This window comes from Pocillopora damicornis, chromosome 14 (genome assembly GCF_964200805.1).
Source record: "Pocillopora damicornis chromosome 14, jaPocDami1.2, whole genome shotgun sequence".
Taxonomy (NCBI): Eukaryota; Metazoa; Cnidaria; class Anthozoa; order Scleractinia; family Pocilloporidae; genus Pocillopora; species Pocillopora damicornis.
Genome location: NC_142683.1, coordinates 5,699,469 through 5,717,009, shown reverse-complemented (window position 1 = coordinate 5,717,009; position 17,541 = coordinate 5,699,469). Strand labels below are relative to the sequence as shown.

General features: G+C 39.1%; 3 protein-coding genes and 1 pseudogene across 4 annotated transcripts in view; 1 reads left to right on the top strand and 3 right to left on the bottom strand.

The window, feature by feature from the left end:
* Positions 1-1,811: 1,811 nt before the first annotated feature.
* LOC149034150 (uncharacterized) overlaps positions 1,812-17,541 on the bottom strand; it is a 95,216-nt gene continuing 79,486 nt past the window's right edge. Inside the window, exons 1-2 of one of the 2 annotated variants that reach the window (XM_089193487.1) lie at positions 3,342-3,519; positions 1,812-2,741 (exon numbers count right to left, since the gene is read on the bottom strand). In XM_089193487.1, the coding sequence (XP_089049613.1) occupies positions 1,893-2,741; positions 3,342-3,434 (942 nt within the window). In that variant the 5' untranslated portion in view covers positions 3,435-3,519 and the 3' untranslated portion in view covers positions 1,812-1,892. Of the gene's footprint in view, positions 2,742-3,341; positions 3,520-17,541 lie in introns of those variants that run through there. The other variant, XM_089193486.1, reaches the window with a different exon arrangement.
* On the bottom strand, positions 5,471-8,561 carry LOC113687074 (histidine N-acetyltransferase-like). The gene has a single exon (XM_089192956.1). It carries the CDS (start codon positions 7,051-7,053, stop codon positions 6,133-6,135), a length of 921 nt encoding a protein of 306 aa, XP_089049082.1. The 5' UTR covers positions 7,054-8,561; the 3' UTR covers positions 5,471-6,132.
* LOC113687089 (uncharacterized) lies at positions 7,742-8,571 on the top strand (annotated as a pseudogene).
* Positions 9,388-11,162, bottom strand: LOC113687092 (putative N-acetyltransferase 16). Its single transcript, XM_027204799.2, has one exon. The coding sequence runs from the start codon at positions 11,028-11,030 to the stop codon at positions 10,077-10,079; it is 954 nt and encodes a 317-aa protein (XP_027060600.2). The 5' UTR covers positions 11,031-11,162; the 3' UTR covers positions 9,388-10,076.

The following is a 17,541-nucleotide window of genomic DNA, read 5'->3' as shown; positions in this document are numbered from 1 at the left end:
AAACACAAAGATCCGATTACTGGTGACTCTTTGATTGAAGCTATACAAATACTGCTCTTCTGATAGAGATTTGACACATTTGTAATAACATAACCATTAACTAACAAGGCATAAACCAAAACAAAACATTAATACAAAGTTATAGTTATCTGTGCAGACTCGTAGCTTGGTCCCCTTAGTGCTTTGTTTGGTCAAGAAAAAACAAAACATTAATACAAAATAAAAAAATTAAGTGTTCCGAAACTAAGAAAAGATAGGTATCAGCTTGCAAAATCCTTCACAAAGAGATGCCTTTTCCTTTCTCCTATAAAATGTCGATGAACTTGCAGCAGCATTTGTTCTTCCATCACTTTTTCCGTGAGTTCAGTCTACCACTTGTTATGGAAAAACACGGACAAAATCGCTGCTGATGAATTCTTATGCACACTTGAATTGTCACAACTGAGGAGCTTCATTAAGAGCGGGGTCATCTGAGTGGATCACGGCTTGCCAGTTTAAGAATTTCACTGTCGGCAAATAAGTTCGAAAACTAATTGATCGTGGAATGGTATCGTCAGCAAATGGTTCGTTCCTATATTCCCAAATAGGATCGATATTGGATCCGAAAGGTTCGAAAGGGGCTCAATTAACGAGAATGAGCCAGAATGATCATATTGCTTTTTCAAAGCCACCTGTGAAACTTGAACGGAAAATAGTCGTGTCCTTCAAAGATTCCTTCAGAAAGTTTAACGATTTCATCAAAGTCGTTTCGCTCAGCCAAGCGGAATGTTATCTCTTTTATTGAAGAGACGATTTACACATGTAAATTCTTAAATTCCGTGAATTCCAGTGACTGTTGAGTTACGAATAGCCCATTTCCGAGTTCTCTTCTGATTGGATCACTCTGCTTCGAATATTTTGATATTTATAAAGTGTTCTATCACTCAGTCGCCCGTTGCAATAACGGGAATCACAATCGAAGTGATGTCATATTTTATTTTTTTCTTCTAGCAATAGGCTTGGAAGTTGGGTGAAATTCTGTCGCCGGGCACAAAAAACATTTAGCAGTGGAGGCAGGAAAGAGCGAAAATTTGAAGATTTGCAGCGCCTAGAGAATCCTATAGACAAAATTTAAACGGTTTGCGAGAAATATGTGAAACTGCTCAGCCAACTACATTTCCACTGATGAAAAAAGGGAAAACTTTTTAAAGAAACTGTTAATTCAAATTTTGGTGCACTGTTTCGCCATTTAAAAGTACTCCATGTAGAGGCTCAAATTTTATGGGGAAAAAACATCTTTTTAAAATTCATGATTTAAGAACAAATTACGTCTTCACATTTTCCATTCCCACTCCAACAAAATTTGGCGAAACATGTCCGAAATATTTAGGAAAAGCGTTTCGTAGAGCAGCCGTTAAAATGAAATTCAGTCCCAGTCCTTTCTTCCCTCACCAAGAACCACCCCTTCATAAGTTGGTGGTGTCGTTACTTCACCGTTAAATTGGCAAGTGCGTTTGAGATTGTGACGCAAGTAAGGGAGTCGCACAAAAAATGCGCGTATGGCATTTCCTATTGAAGGTGTGGCTCGAGTGAAGAAACTAGAGAAGTGATAGACAATTTGGTTTCAGACGAATCAGCTGGGATCTAAACAGGAGATCATGAAGAAGAAGACGAAAGGGAATTTAGAGTGAAGAGTGCAGCATCCACGATACAACGTGGAATAAAATAGTTTTTGACATTAGCCCTACAACCATCCTTCTGTATATTTCCTACAATTTGATGCAAAGTTCGAAATGAATTTGAATTAAACAATTCGATGCATCACAATCAGATCACTATCATCAATTTTTTTTATTCTGCCAACATATCACGCGGAGACAGTTTGTATCATTTGCAAAACTTTTTAGTGCTTGTTACACAAGGTGGTTCTTGAAGATGGCCCCCACCTCGAAGTCGTCTAAAGCCTTGTTGTAAACTCGATATTCATCCAGAGTTCCCTTAGTTTTCCAGCCGTAGAGGTAACCGAATATGAGAGGTCTGGTGTTGTCAACGCTGCCTTGTACTGCTGAGATGTCGAGGTACTTGGACTGCTTTTTGCCGTTGATGTAAAGGAAGACTTTCTTCTGCTGTTGGCGATCAAAGACAACTGCATAATGAACCCACTGATCAAGAAGATGATGTTGCTGAAAGTCATCATCAAACTCGATATTCGTTCGAGTCATTCTGAATTCTTTGTCTCGTATACAAACGTCAAGTCCTTTGGCATTGTAACCGTGTCCTATTTCCCAACCGGCTTTCGCGCCCGGACGGTCTGGGTGAAAATAACAGCCATAACCCTTCTGGACAGCGAAGGTTGTCAGAGGGTAGGTGACGTCCAAAATCTTTATCCATCCAGTCACGGTGAAGCTTGACACCCCCAAATTCAATACCGGGGAGTTTGGGACGGAGATGAGTCCACTGGAGTCAAAATGGCGACCACGTGTGAACTTGGATAACTTAGGCACTGGGACATCAGCCGAGCCGTGGTTCTCATAACCCGAGTCATCAGCCACCTCGTCTCCAGTCTGCTCGTTCATGCGCCAATGACCAATCAGACCAGGAATACGGTTGTTATAGCAACCCTGAAAAGGGCTTCCTTGGGGGTAATATGGCTTCCATTGGTTGTTGAGGCAAAGGCTTAGAAACTTTTGACCTTCAGTGGAGCGCACCATTCCTGTCCTAACCGCAGTACAAGGTATTGTTTCAAACGATAAGTCTTCATCCTGGATTGAAGAAAAAAGTGGAACATGCATGTCTATAAAACTCAAGAATTGCTTTAAAACTGAAATCCTACTGTTTAATTTTAACATTTCTTTACCAAGATCTAACTGTGAACCACTCAAATATCAACTAAAATTATTTTCAAATTTCTCTGCCTGCTCATGATAGATTTAAGCGAGTGGTCATAATATATTCATCACCTTACTGGGGCAGTCAACCTTCTATAGTCCCCTTTATACTCTGCTGATGACGACTGATCCCCCACTGTTCCAACTGAAACCCGTGCAAATCCCGCCAGAAGTCTTCCGACTCCTTCTTCCCCTCTCTTACGTGTACCTCAGCTGCTAAATAACGACGGACTCCTAACATGAATTTGATTTAAATCATCTCTACATCCACGATATCTGCATGATAGTTTCTCAATTTTATTAAACTTTTCTGGATGCTGACAAGCAAGATTAAGCTTAGAGCCTGTTCAAGGCCACGGCAATACATCATTGCGGTAGAAAAAGAGAATTACTCAGATAATCACTGTCCTCTGTTAGAGAACTTGAAGCTTTCTTACAAAAACTTGTCAACATAGTTGTAAAATCAAATTTTACCTCGTTAGAGCAAAAATCTTCACCAGCTACACTTCGCAGCATTCCGTCGAAAAGGGAGACTAACAAAATCAAAGCGACACAGAATCTTTTCATTGTGAAAAAGACTCAACTTCAAACGAATCGGACCACCTATAAGAGATCGGATGAGAAACATTATCTCACGTCCGTAATTTTGTTGTATATTCAGCTCTTTTAGGATTGGTCCGGCGTAAATTTAATGAGATATGTAATCAGGTGGAAAGCAAAGCTGAACACATATATTTTTTTTTTAGTCGATGGCCTGAATATTGTCTTAACATGGATGATTATATCTAAAATAATTCATCTTTAGAACCTCTACACTCACATTGGGTGTTTGCCTTTATTTATGTAACATGCCATCGTTCCAAACCTGGTCTACAGCAACCCGATAAAGGAGTTTGATAATACAGTAAACTCTCGTAAGCAGGCGCCCTCGGGAAAAAGTGTCTGTTAGTAGAATTTCTGATAAGCGGACATCAAAGATGAATTGGGTAGCATCCGATAGAACGTAAAGAGAAGAAAACTCCAATTTCTGTTTTCAAAAGTGTTCATTTGCGAGAGTGTGTCGCTTACGGGAATGTTAAATACAGAGTTTGACTGGGAAGCAAAACGGGCATTAAAAAAAGTGTCCGTAAGTAGAGCTGAACGTTTATATTACGAAAGTGTATAGTGGCGGATGATTAACTGCGCACACCTTGTTTCGTTGTCTCGTTCGGCCAAAGGTCATTTAATGTTAGTAAAGCTGCACTAATCAGTCACCAGTCATGTCAAACGGTAAATAAAGCTAAACTATCACTGAAGCGTGTTGCCGTGGGTGTTCTTCATAGGTTGTAAACATCCATACAAGAAATGAAGATAAGATAGAGATTAGGCCATCAATTTAAAACATTAAACCTTTGTGTGCCATCAATTATAAAACATTAAACCCTTGTAGGTGTTTATTTCTAAATCTCACACTTTTTTCACAATCTAGAATGTACTAAGATGACAACAATTTAATATATTCTTATGTATACTTAAGCAGTTCTGTAAACGTGCAATGACGATTGTCTTGATTACGATTTAAATGTAATTCTGGCTATCCGCTAAAAAAAATCACCCTTAACTTAACCAAAACTGAATTAATTTATATGAATTGCGTCTAGGCAGAGGCTATCAATTGCCGTAATTCTGAGATTCCATCTTTAATTTCACGATAAATGACCATTGCCTCCAAGAAATCTCTAGGGTTACATATTGATCAAAACTTAAAATGGGATCGTCATACACAGAGTATTTGTAAAAAGATTGCCTCTGCCTTGGGTGAAATTAAAAGAATAAGGCACCCGGTTCCTTTTGATGTTCCTATTGATTTGCATAACAGCTTAGTCCAGCCACCCTTTGTTTTAGCGCTTTTTGGGACAACTATGGTATCGGTCTCCATCTGAAAAGCTACAGAAGCTCCAAAACCGGCGCACAGTGCGCAAGCAATGAAGTCAATATTGGTAAGCTGTTCCAGGCACTCGGCAGGCGAAAACTTAGTCATCAAAGTGTAGCAGCCATCTTTGTTATAATGCACAAAACTTTACATGGATTTACTCCTAAATAGCTATAATTTCGATTGGAATATCGAAATGATATTACATATTACTGCGAACCAACTGAGGAATTCTGAAAATAAAATGGCTCGTCCACAACCCCGCGTCAATTATTTAAAGAAACGTTCTTCCTAAAGAGGTGCTGTTGTGGAACAGCCTTTCCCATGAACTTCGATTATCGCTTGAGGGAGGGGAATAGGAGGACTTTTTTTCGGGGGGGGGGGGAAGGAGAGGATCGCGTGGTTTTTAGGTGGAACGGAGGGGGTCAGTAATCGCCAGTAAAGTCAAAGGGGAGAAAATATAGATAATTGACTACTAATTAGTTCCCACTTGAGGGGGATCATAACGATTATAACAAAGCCTTATGTAGGGACCTGGTAAAACGTCATCGACCTCCCCCCACTTCAACCTCCCTTAAGCGATAGATGACAAACGTAGGAACTTGAGATTGGCTCAAACAACTTCCATCAATAATTTTCCTATTCAGCTACTGTCGTGATACTTTTCACCTATTAGTATATACCACACAGATACAAAAACAAATAGTTTATTCTTTTAATATACCGTATATAAACTCTTGTGGGCGATTTTAACTCATCGGCTGCTAGGAGGTGAATAGAACTTGCTGTTCACTTCTGACCAACCCAATCAGCGCGCGCAAAAAGCATTTTTCACCTTTGTGTTAAATACTAAATAACACTTAAGGAAAGAGCGAATGAATACAAACTTAATTTAAGGACAGAAAGTCGAACAAACGTGCTGAGAATGAGTATTTTAGTGTCATATCTCCTACAAATAAATCCTTTCTATTGGATCTGGTTTTCAGTTCCTTTATACTTACAAGCTAATCTCGAATCTGTTCTAACCGTGTAATTGCAACTGATGTGTCTTGTAACCATTTGGCCGTGAAACGTCTGGCTTCTACATGACTTACACGCTTGACAACCAACAAATCGGTGAAGGTTGTTAATAACATTAGGGCCAAAAGAGCTAAACCGTGTTCACTAAGACACACTTTCTTAATTTCGATTCCTAAAAAAATAATAACTAAACCCACGTCTCCTATTCGACTTTGCGTTCTAATTTTCATCCTAGCTCATTTCGTGACACATGCAATTATTTATGCGTCGCGTGACGGTCAAATAAAATATCTGGGAAGGGATGGCTAAATTTAACACTTATTCAAAAGCGTTTTAGCTCGTTAAATCTTTCTCATATAGATACATCATCTCTTTTAATCCATGAACTTTTAACTGTAGTTGTTCCTCCATCACGTTTTTAGTGAGTTCAGTCCAGCTCTTGTCATGAAGAGACACGAAAACAAAATCGCTACTAATGAATTCGCATGCACGCTTGAATTGACATAAAAGATGAGCTTCATAAAGAGCAGGGTCATCTGTATAAATCACAGCTTGCCAATCTAAGAACTTCTCTGTCGGCAAATAAGTTCCAAAACTGAACGATCGAGGCATAGAATCATCGCCGCAATCTTCGCCAAAAAGTTCGTTTCTATCTTCCAAAATTTGATCGATATTCGATCGGAGAGGTTCAAAAGGAAAATAATTCACGACGATGACATCTCGAGGAAAAAGTTTTGCTCTTCCGAGGCTAGAAAGAATAATATCCGTGAAATATTCACGTGAGTATGATTTGATCTCGACCGATTTTTTCATGGGCGCTGGCGCCTGCCTGCAGTATTTTATCTCAACCTCATATGCAAGAATATTCCATTCCTGGAGTTTTCTATGATGCTGAGAATTCACATTCTCACTTGTGGTCGTAAATCGTACTCGTGTTAGGTTTGGAAAGCGCTGTCTGGCATGGTTTCTCGCATATTCCCTGAGCTTTCTGGCAAGACCCTGGCCACGAAGATCTTGATGAATGCGTTCTGCGCGGCGAACAAATGTTTGATGATCGTCGACAATGGAGTATGCCACTAAACCAATCAGTTTGTTGTCGCTGGAATGAGCCAGAATGACGGCCATATTGTTTGTTTGAAGCCACTTGTGAAACTTTAACGGTAGATAGTCGTGTCCTTCATAGATTCCTTTAGAAAGTTTAACGATTTCATCGAAGTCGTCAGGCTCTGCCAAGCGGAATGTTATAGCGTCCATTGTAGAGACGACTTACACACGCAACCCTTAGATTCCTCTCTAAAATTCCGTGACTATTCCAATTACTGTCTAATTATAAATACTCAAAATTTCCGCATGATAGGAGGCTGGTGCCGAAATAAAGCACAAGGGCGAAGACACGCGAGCGAAGTCACGCTTGCTTGGCGGCTTGAAAAATAATGGCGATCAAGTGGTTTTAGTTGCTTATTAGAAGTCACCTGTTGCTATTTGCCTTTGGACAAGAGGCCGCGAAGTAAGTTAAGATTCTGTCGCTGGGCAAACAAAAAGTTTTCAGTTTTTTTTTATCGTCACGCAACAGATATAAGGCGACACTGGGAGAGCCATCGTCGTTTTGTCACCTTTTTTTCCGCATTTATTTTTACATAGGCCTGATACCCTGTGTGGCGGTGCAAAATCTCTACTTGTATCCATACAGGAAAAATTTAGTCCTGTCCAAACAACACTCAAACGTATGCGCATGTGCGGACGTTCTAATGACTAGTAGCGTGCTTTCAGGCTGACAGTATAAATTTTTATAAACTGTTTAATCTTTTGTCTCACGATCGAGGTAGTCACTTGAGATGTAGATCATGACGTTTCAATTGATTAATGCTAGTCTTCATCAGGCGATTTGGGCGACTGCTCACGCGTTACCTTTTGTATCACGGCGATCTAACGCGATTGGCGGATGTCGATTCCCATTGTTGCCGTGAGTACTGGTTTTAGCGATGTTGAGGTGTCCCTGTTAAAGAAAAAATGTAAGTTTTCCGTGACTCCTGCAAACATCCCAGCTACCGAGATCATCGCTTATGTTGAATCAGCAGTAAGACCGCTCAATGCGGAACAAGGAGCCTTCAACAATATCCTTCAACACGCAGACCCACCAAAGCCGAACATCACGACAGAACTATGCGACGCCCTTAAGAGCCTTAAAGAAGACAACTCTATCTAGATCCTCCCGGCGGATAAGGATCGTGTTAGCACAGTCCTCGACACTGTCACATATTATGCTAAGAAGACAGCGCTGATCGGGACCAGACCATACAAGTTCCTTAAGAAAGATCCGACAGACCGTCTGACTCGCAAACTGTCTGTCCTTAAAACGGAACGGGCACACATCAGAGGCTGTTTATAAGAAGATCAAACTGCAACACAAACAATCACCTAGAATCTATGGTTACAAGGCTAATGTACAATTGCGGCCTACTGTTTCTTGCGTAACAACTCTTGCGTATGATTTGTCTGCTTTCTTAGCTAACAGGAAATTCAGATTTTACGGTGACCAGCTCAGCTCACTTTCCTTCCACCATCAGCAGCGAGAAGATTCAGGACCACGAAATCATGGTGTCCTTCGACGTGGAGTCATTGTTCACCAACGTCCCAATCAAGGGTACTGTAGAAGCCGCACGACAAAAGTTAGAGAGTGATGCAAGCCCTGCAGACCGCACGACACTAACACCTGCTCAGATAGCGGACTTCACAGACTTCGTATTGAGATCAACATACATACATAGTTAGAGGGTGCAGCCATAATTTATTTACGGTAATAAACATTGGCATTAAAATTCGGAAAAGACAAAGTTGGCTCACAAGTCAAGGCATAATGCCAGGTAGTCAATTCTGAATTATGCAAATCTCCAGAGAAAGAGATCATAAATTTTTCCTTAGGTAATTCATTCATCAATTCCTCTTACAATTAAGGAATAAGGGCTGTGAGACCCCTATGTTTTAAAGACTAGTGAAATCCCCTCTGACGTATTCATAAACACGCATGCCCTGTAACTTCTGTTTTTGTCATTAAAATTGAAGGCCACGGAGGGTTTATTCGCTGGCTTCAATACAGAATATTTAGTGAACATTCTCGAAAGCCACACCCCAAATCGGGCAGCGCTCTGTGTCAAATACATCTACCCTGAAATGCCTCTAAATTCCGCAAGCTATGTCAGACTTTCATTTATGCAAATGAATGTTGCGAGAACAGTATTGGCATTCTGCCCGATGGGCAAGTATATTTTGAGCTAAAGAGAAAATTGCATGGAGTCAGAGTGAGATCTAGAAAAGAATTCAGATAGTTGTTGCACAGCCGGCTTACTGATTGTGGTAAACTGTTCATAGAGGCGCTAATGTAATGTTAATGACGACGCGTTTATAGATTATTAAACTTCTGAAGGCAAAGTATGGTTCGGTCGGTACGGTCGGGAAGACATCATAAAGAAAATACCACGTTGATATATTTTGACCAACTTCAGTTTATGGGGAAAGAATAGAACAGAAATAACGTTCAATTAATAACGTTGAGGATAAATATTTTAGATGGCTTCAGCTGGCGACACGCGATTCATCATTTATTTATTGGGTATTCAATGCCACTTAATTTGTGCAATTATTGAAATTTCTTTCCCAACAACAAAAGAAATCAGAATCTATTGGAATACTGAGCTGAAAGCCTTCCCTCGTGGTACTTTCGTTGCAAATTACCACTGTTGAAGGAAATAAATAAAATGCTTTCCTCTTGAATAAATAAAGTACGTTAAGATACCATAACTTGGTATGAAAATAAATAAACATGTCCTTGTTGAATTTCCTTATCAGTTTTTTGCATTAAATCAAACAATATTTGTCTTCTACAAGCTGATGAAAACCGCAAAATTCGTTTGACGTCGAACAGTAAACATATTGTAATCACAACATGAACTTCACTCTACAAGCTCAAATAGGCGTGCTGTTCAGCAGAAAATCGAACATTTGTGAGGTATTAAAAAATCTGGATATCTTTTTATGTCACAAAACAAAAGTTCGAGAAAAACAAAAGGTTTTTTTTTCTATACTTATATATTTGCTGTAACCTTTCTGAATCTTAATTTGAGCTAAATCTAAATTTCTATGAAGGAGGCTAATACTATTTGCCTTCGGTTAATCAGATGCCGTTAGTCATAAAAATTTCAGTCATCATAATCATTTAGTTCTGGTGTTTTTGCTACATGTTTCCTCACGCTCAATTTCATCGCGAGTGAAGGCTTTTCCTAAATTTCAGTGACGTTCTGTTGTACTAAATCCAACTCATACATATTCAATCTCTTCTCGCTGATATTGTCTGACACTTTCAGATTCAATTTCTCTTCCATCAAACTCCTTCCCTGCGCGCTCATACTTTCATTCATTACTGATGAAACGAATATGAAACGACTTTTGATAGATTTGCAAGCAAGTTTGAATTGGAACATCAAGTGCTCTTTGTACAGGCTCACGTCTCTGGTGTAAATATAAGTTGTCCAGTGAACATATTCAACTCTTTGAGCAACACCGCCGAAGCTGAACGATTTAGGCGAAGAGCTGGCTGGGTTCTTCTCTGTGCAAAATGTGAGACTGTCAAACTCTTGCACAATATGCTCAAAGTTTGAACTACAAGGCTCGACGGGCACTCGATCATACAGGAGAATATTGTCTGGAAACAATAGTTCGACCACACGACTAGAAAACAAAACATTTGAAATGTAATCTTTAGTGCAAGTGGCAATCTCAGTTGATTCTTCATTCCATGTTTGGGATTCACGGTACTCCTCTTCGTCAATGTCATAGGACAGGACTTCAAATTGTAGAATTTTCTTTAATCTCAAACTGTCGCTAAATTTGTTATATTTTGACACGAAACGCATTCGCTCAACAGTTGGGAAGCTAAAGCGCACATATTCATCCAATGCATCCGAGAGCTTTTGGCTGATTCCTTGTTTACGGAACTCTGGAAGGACGCGCCCAGCTCTTCTAATGTACGTCTTCCCGTCATCTATGATATATGCGGCTCTTGAACCAACTATTTTGTCACCAGAAAGAACCAACATGATTGCCATGTTTTCCATCTTCATCCATTTGTGAAACTCAATAGGTAGGTAATCGTGCCCTTTATAAATTCCTTTGGATAAACTTACAATCTCATCAAAATCACTGAGCCTCGCCAGGCGAAAACTGAGTTCTTCCATGTCAAATGTGTTTGGTGTGACTAGGATGCTTTAAAAGTTGAGACAATAAATATTATTCCACGAGTAGAAGCCTGTGGTATTTCAAGTGATTGGGCCAACGAGAGACCACAATAGGTAAACAATAGCGTTTAACTGATTTGCTGCTCGAAGGGACTTTTGTTACCGAGACAAAACGGTGAAAAATGTTGTTTGAATTCCTATTTAATGGCTCTCCAATGGTATATAGTTTTTTTGAGATTGATGCGAGTTAAAACGGCTCTGAAAAATCTTTCCAAAAATTAATCTTTTTTGGCGCTTCTTTTTGTTTGTTTGTTGCTTTGTTGTTGTTGTTGTTTTTTTTTATGAGGAATAAAAGGTTTACCATAAACAACGAAAACTCTGACAACCTTGATAATACCCTCTTAACAGTCTCACGATCAACACTCCAGCTTAAGTGAACTCAAAAGTTGTTGTTTTCTTTTATACTGTATGTTTAAACTCTAAAATTTCATTCGTATTGTGTTTAGTTCGAACCATCATATCTTCCATGACTAGGACTGCGATTATTGAGAAACAAAGACGTACTGTATTTTCTCTTGCCAAACGGCAAACATTTGAGTTCGCGGGTAAAATTTATGCATTGCTATGGTAGACCTTCAAAACCTAAACTGTGAGATAAAACTCACTTATTGGAGAGTTATGGACAGTTAGTGAAAGCATTTAAAAATAAAAGGTTTCTTCTAAAATCGATTAAGATCAGAAATCAAACCCCTTAGCGAAAGTTTTTCTTATGTAAAAAAAATTAATCCCTCGACCTATAACTGCGGTTCGTATCGTTTTCTAAAAATGTACTTTGAAAATTTGGCAAGGACGTCTCTGAAAGGATTTCAATTATTGCCTACAAGGTTTTGACAACAACCATGGTTTTACTTTTTTCGCTTTCATCGTGTGGTGTACCTATGTTGACATTATGATTTTTGAAATAAATAGAAAATACTTTGAAATTTTGGCGAGGACTTCTCTGAAAGGATTTCAATTATTGCCTACAAGGTTTTGACAACAACCATGGTTTTCCTTCTTTCGCTTTCATCGGTGGGGTGTACCATGTTGCCATTAAGATTTTTGAAATAAATAGAAAAATACTTTGAAATTTTGGCGAGGACTTCTCTGAAAGGATTTCACTTATTGCCTACAAGGTTTTGACAACAGCCATGGTTTTTCGGTTTTTGATTCCTCGGTGTGGTGTACCTATGTTCCATTATGATTTTTGAAATAAATAAAAACATACTTTGAAATTTTGGCGAGGACTTCTCTGAAAGGATTTCAAAATGTTGTGAACTAGGTTTTGACAAAAGTCATGGTTTTTCTTTTCTCGCTTTCCTTGGTATTGCGTTCATGTGTTGCCGTTATGATTAATGGCATAACAACCGTGAAATTACGCCAAATGTATAGACGGGGAGAATCTTGCAAGGTTCAACAAAGTGACAAGAGAGTACAGAAGGTATTTTTTAGCGAGCTGCAAAATGATTGTTATCGCGTTGTCGATAAAAGGAAGTTTTCAAAAGACTTGTGAATTATTCAAGTCCTCATAATGAAATGAGAGTGAGCTCTGAGGAGTGTACTAGGTTTCATTATAGATTCTATCTGCGCACTCTATTGTTAATAAACGTTTTGAAATTTTGAGGTTAGGCAATATTTAAATTTTAGATTTTGTTTTGCTTTCGAATGCGTTTGATTGTAGATTCTTGGCAAATGCCTTCGAAGCATTATTTAAGCACAATTTAAGCAAAAAAAAATCAGTCAGATTATTTCAGTTTTTTTTTCTTTTTGTTCAGTTACTGAAACTGTTTTTCCACAGGAAACGGTATTTTTGAGCTCGATATTTTTTCCCTCTCTTTCCTCTCCGTCTATTTTTCTGACACTGGGATAGATGCGCTTATCATAATTCATAGATGTACACAATGTAAAATTCATAAGTCTTCATTTGCATTCATTGTAGAGATTGTGACGGCTTTACAGATAATATGGATCACCTTTCTCTATTATTAATGCGAAAACATCTTCTATAAATCATTTCTATCCAAAAAAAAAAAAATGAATCGCCTGAGTGCCAAATATCAACAGCCAGAGAATAGAAAGTACGTTTTATGATGAATCTCCTGTCCACGACGGGAAGGGGGAGGGAGTAAGGGGGAGGGGGGATGGGAGAGAGAGTATCCCTGGTCATTGGCTAGCTAATCCAGTAATTGCCGCCGAGTAGGAAAGACTATGAAAGCCCCTGGGATGACAAATATCAGAGATCTTTGATCTCTTATAGGGCATTATTTTTGGGTGAAATGGATCACCGGTGGATCAAACCTTTGTATGAATATGTTCATTGCTTTGAGGATGATGCCCGAGCTCATTCTTTCCTTCTTACTGGCTTAAGCTTGATTATGTAGGATATGGATTCAGCAAACAGTCTTGCGTTTTAGAGTCCGAATCGAAGGGTTCCTATGCCTGTTTCTCCAAGGTCTCGGTAGTTATTTGTCCAAAGAAAGTTCATCTTTGTTGTTTGTCACAATCCCATTCATGATCGAGAAGGCACTAATTTTGAAATTAGAGCTATGAAAACATCAATGGAAGAAACGAAATGTGAGCTAGTTTATGAGATATGACCAGCACTACTACATTCGATTTCGATTTTGAAATAATGGCCTTAGGTTCAGGATTGGTTCCTGGGTATAGTTTAATGCTCCGTTTTCCGAAATACGAAGCATTAACCCATAGCTTTGGCAAGATACTTCACTCTCCAGAACAACTGCAGAACAGTAAAATTAAATTGGGTACCTTACGACCGGTAAAGGACTTAACATGTGAAGTAAATAAATTCATATGTTCATGCCTTGTTCAATGACTTTGCTTGACGATTAGTTATTTACAAGTTATGTAACTGGAATAGTCTATCATATTTGAAAAGAAAACCAAACGATTCAGAAAGTCGTTTCTGGTACTCCTGCGTTTGTCTTTCACTGAAACAAGTAGGATTTTGTCACAACCATTAACCGTGCCGCGTTTACTGCTTATTATACAACTGCTGTATAAACCCTTGAGAGTATTTTTTTTTCGCGCCTCTGAGGGTAATTTCGCGCAAAGCCTCGCTCTCGCATTTATTTTAGCACCAGTCTCTAGTCATGATGAACTCTGAAATGAGCTATTCCTAAATCAAAAGTCGCTTGTAATCCTGAGAATCGTCTCTGCAATGGATACCATAACATTTCGTTTGGCTGAGCCAGACGATCTCGACGAAATCGTTACACTTTCGGAGGGAATCTACCAAGGACACGACTCGCTACCATTGATGTTTCACAAGTGGCTTCGGACGAACAATATGGCCGTCATTCTGGCTCAATCTAGTGACAACAAACTAATTGGTTTAATTGCATACTTCATTATCGATGATCGTCAAACATTTGTCCGCCGCTTTGAACGTATTCATCAAGATCTTCGTGGCCAGGGCCTTGTCAGAAAGCTCAGGGAATATGCAAGAAACCGTGCGAAACAGCGCTTTCCAAACCTCAAACGAGTGCGATTTACGTCTACCAATGGCAGTGTGAATTGTCAATATCATAGAAAACTCTTGGAATTGAATATTCTTGAATATGAGGTTAAGTTAAAATCTTGCAGCCAAGCCTTAGCTGCTATGAAAAAACCGATCGTGATAAAACCATGCTCGCGAAAATATATCTCCGATGTTATTCTTTTAAGAGGCTGTCTCTCTTATTTCCACCCGGTCAATTTCGCGTCAAAAATAATTTTGCCTGAAACTCTGTCAACAGAAAGACTTTACCTAGGAAAGAACTAAATTAGATTTGGTTTGATTCGAAATAATTTTCTGACTGCATTAGGGGCCATAACTATTTCCCAGTCCGTGGGGACCGTCGCAACGTCTCGAAAATTGAAAAATAGGCATATTTTGTAACATTGTAAAATATTTTATTCGCATAGTTAAGCCACAAAATTTATATCAGATTGCTTAAAAACCTTTCTAGTTTGCCAAGAAAGTTAGAATTTGCCCTCTCAATATATTCGAAAAGGCGAATTTTAGCATATTCTGAACACTAGAAATCGCCGTCGGCCGATGGCCGTAAATAACCTTGATTTAGACGTTAAGTTTTGGGATTTGGGACCTGGTTGACGACTCTATCCTACATAGCCGTTAAGTTTAGACCTTTTTAGGCAAAAATATGCAAAAACCCCTGTACGTTTTCGATTTTTGAAAAGTTATGACCGTTTGAATCAGCGCATGTACGAGCATTGGCGATTTTTTCGCCCACACCAAAATCGAACCACTGGAGCAGATTTCGTCAAAAATACAGCTTACCTTCGTCGCATCTTAGGTTTGAGTGAAATTTCAGATATTCCTCGCTCCCCAAACTGGTGAAATTTATGATAACTCCAGCAAATAACTCCAAACTTCAGCGGTCGGCATCTATCGATACTCTTCTTTGACTCGTTGTTGCGAACTAAACTCGAAAACTAAAGCCATGTTTCGCGCTTAATGTCCTGTTGAAAGTTTGGATTGCAGCTGCATTCTCTTCAAGAATCAATCATAGAACTCCATTTGTAAGTCTATCTGTCGAAGTTTGGGGGCTAAAATTTGGAATTTAAAGCTCAACGATTGCACTATCGCGAATAACAGAGGTCCGCATTAACCATTGCGGGTGAACCCGCTGACCCTTTATTTATTCTGGAAGGCTTGCAAGTGTAGTATGGCATGCAAGTGCTTTTTCGAAACCAGAGAGGCTTCAGTCTGTAGCGAGTCTTCAGCGAGGTTGATAAAGCTTTCAGAATGTACAGGGGATATCAGTGATCATCTACGAGCATGTCACTTAGGTCAGCTTAGAGGAACGGTACAAGAATATGAGCTTATCATTAACAGGTCAGGGTTGCCACACGACCTTTCCCCTGATCAACTTGAAGAACTTTGGATCTGCGAAAAGCATAGAGGAAACATGGGTAAAAACTGGCGACCACGTCGCACTTGCCAGTACCCGCTGCACAACGGCCGGAAAAAGCAGCTAAATACTAGAAACGCAGTTCATCTCGACATGTCAAGGGAAATTAACACTATCTTTGCAGAACTCGTTCCAACAGGTTCCCGTAAGTACGATTTTTATGTAAATTCTAGCTTACCAACCAGGTATTGTCCTGAAATGAAGGGCAGGGTTTAAATTAAGATGATATCTACACATATATTGAGGTGCGGTAAATGTCAGAATTCAGTATTTTGGAATTTGATTAACATTTGGGCCAAAGCTCGCACGCGAGTGAGTATAAAACAAAACAACTGCTGCGATTTCGTCCCAAGATACGTACCGTGATACCACATGGCAGCTAGTGCAACTTGATAAGTTAAATCACACTTCGACTTATAACATTGCTCTGAAGCAAACTAACCTAAGTTTCCAACACCACAAAATTGTAACGTTAGTCAATTATGTATATAATCGGGAAACACAACAATTGCACTGAAAAATGCGTAATACATTGGGTTTTACTGCCCTACCTTATCTCTAACATCTACATGTTTACAAAAGCATTTTTTTATGTCATACACGCAAGGCGAGATACTAGATAAATAAACTTGGAAAGTAATTTTACACCAATGTTTACGCCGATGCAAGATAACATTCCTTCTGTTTTGACATTTATACATTTACACAAAGCACTTTTGTGTTATTGATATAAAAACGAGGAGGCATCGATTTTCGCCCTTTTATCCCTAAATAGAGTCAGAGTTTAACAACCTTTGCAAACACCCTCCTATCCGAAAATTGAGAGCGTACCCCAGGGTCACGTGATCATAGTGCAACAATTTTTATTTGTTTTCTATAAGTATGGCTCTACTTATTATCATTTTGCATTATTGCTGTATTTCGTGCTTTTCAGTAATCTGCGTATCTTGTTACAAGCTGCACAAGATCAAACTCGCGGAGAACATGACGTTGTTGCAAGGGCAACGTCCCGAAGAAAGTAACCAGCAAGAGGACGAACCTTACAGGTGATATAATGCTACCTGATCCTATAAATAAAGCAGACCATCATATGCATTGACACCTAGAGAACTTTTAAGGACAAATGTTCAATTAAAATGCTGCATGCTAGCAAAATTGTTTTCCTCGGCGTGACCACACACTATAACATTTTGCGCAACATTGCTAATGCAGCAAGCAAGTTATGTTTACAGGTACGCGGCCAAAATGGGTAACATTTTTTAAAAAAGTGACAAATAGTGTTTTGGCTTTAAATTGGGTGACCTAAAAAGAGAAAATGATTGATTAATGTACCATAAAATTGCACGCGGTGGTGCTGATAGTGAACAGAACGGAATTATTTGTGCGTATTGCTGACGAAGAATGAGTTCTTCGTTAGCAACAAATTCTACTTTCGCAACAATGCGCGCAAAGATTTTAGTAGGGACATACTATGCAGTCAATCACATGGCGGGAGAACTTCAAATTTTTGTTTGATTTTCTCAACTCCCAGAGTC

Excerpts from the sequence above, each read along its gene's own strand:
- LOC113687092 (XM_027204799.2), bottom strand. The coding sequence starts at position 11,030 with ATGGAAGAACTCAGTTTTCGCCTGGCGAGGCTCAGTGATTTTGATGAG.
- LOC113687074 (XM_089192956.1), bottom strand. The coding sequence starts at position 7,053 with ATGGACGCTATAACATTCCGCTTGGCAGAGCCTGACGACTTCGATGAA.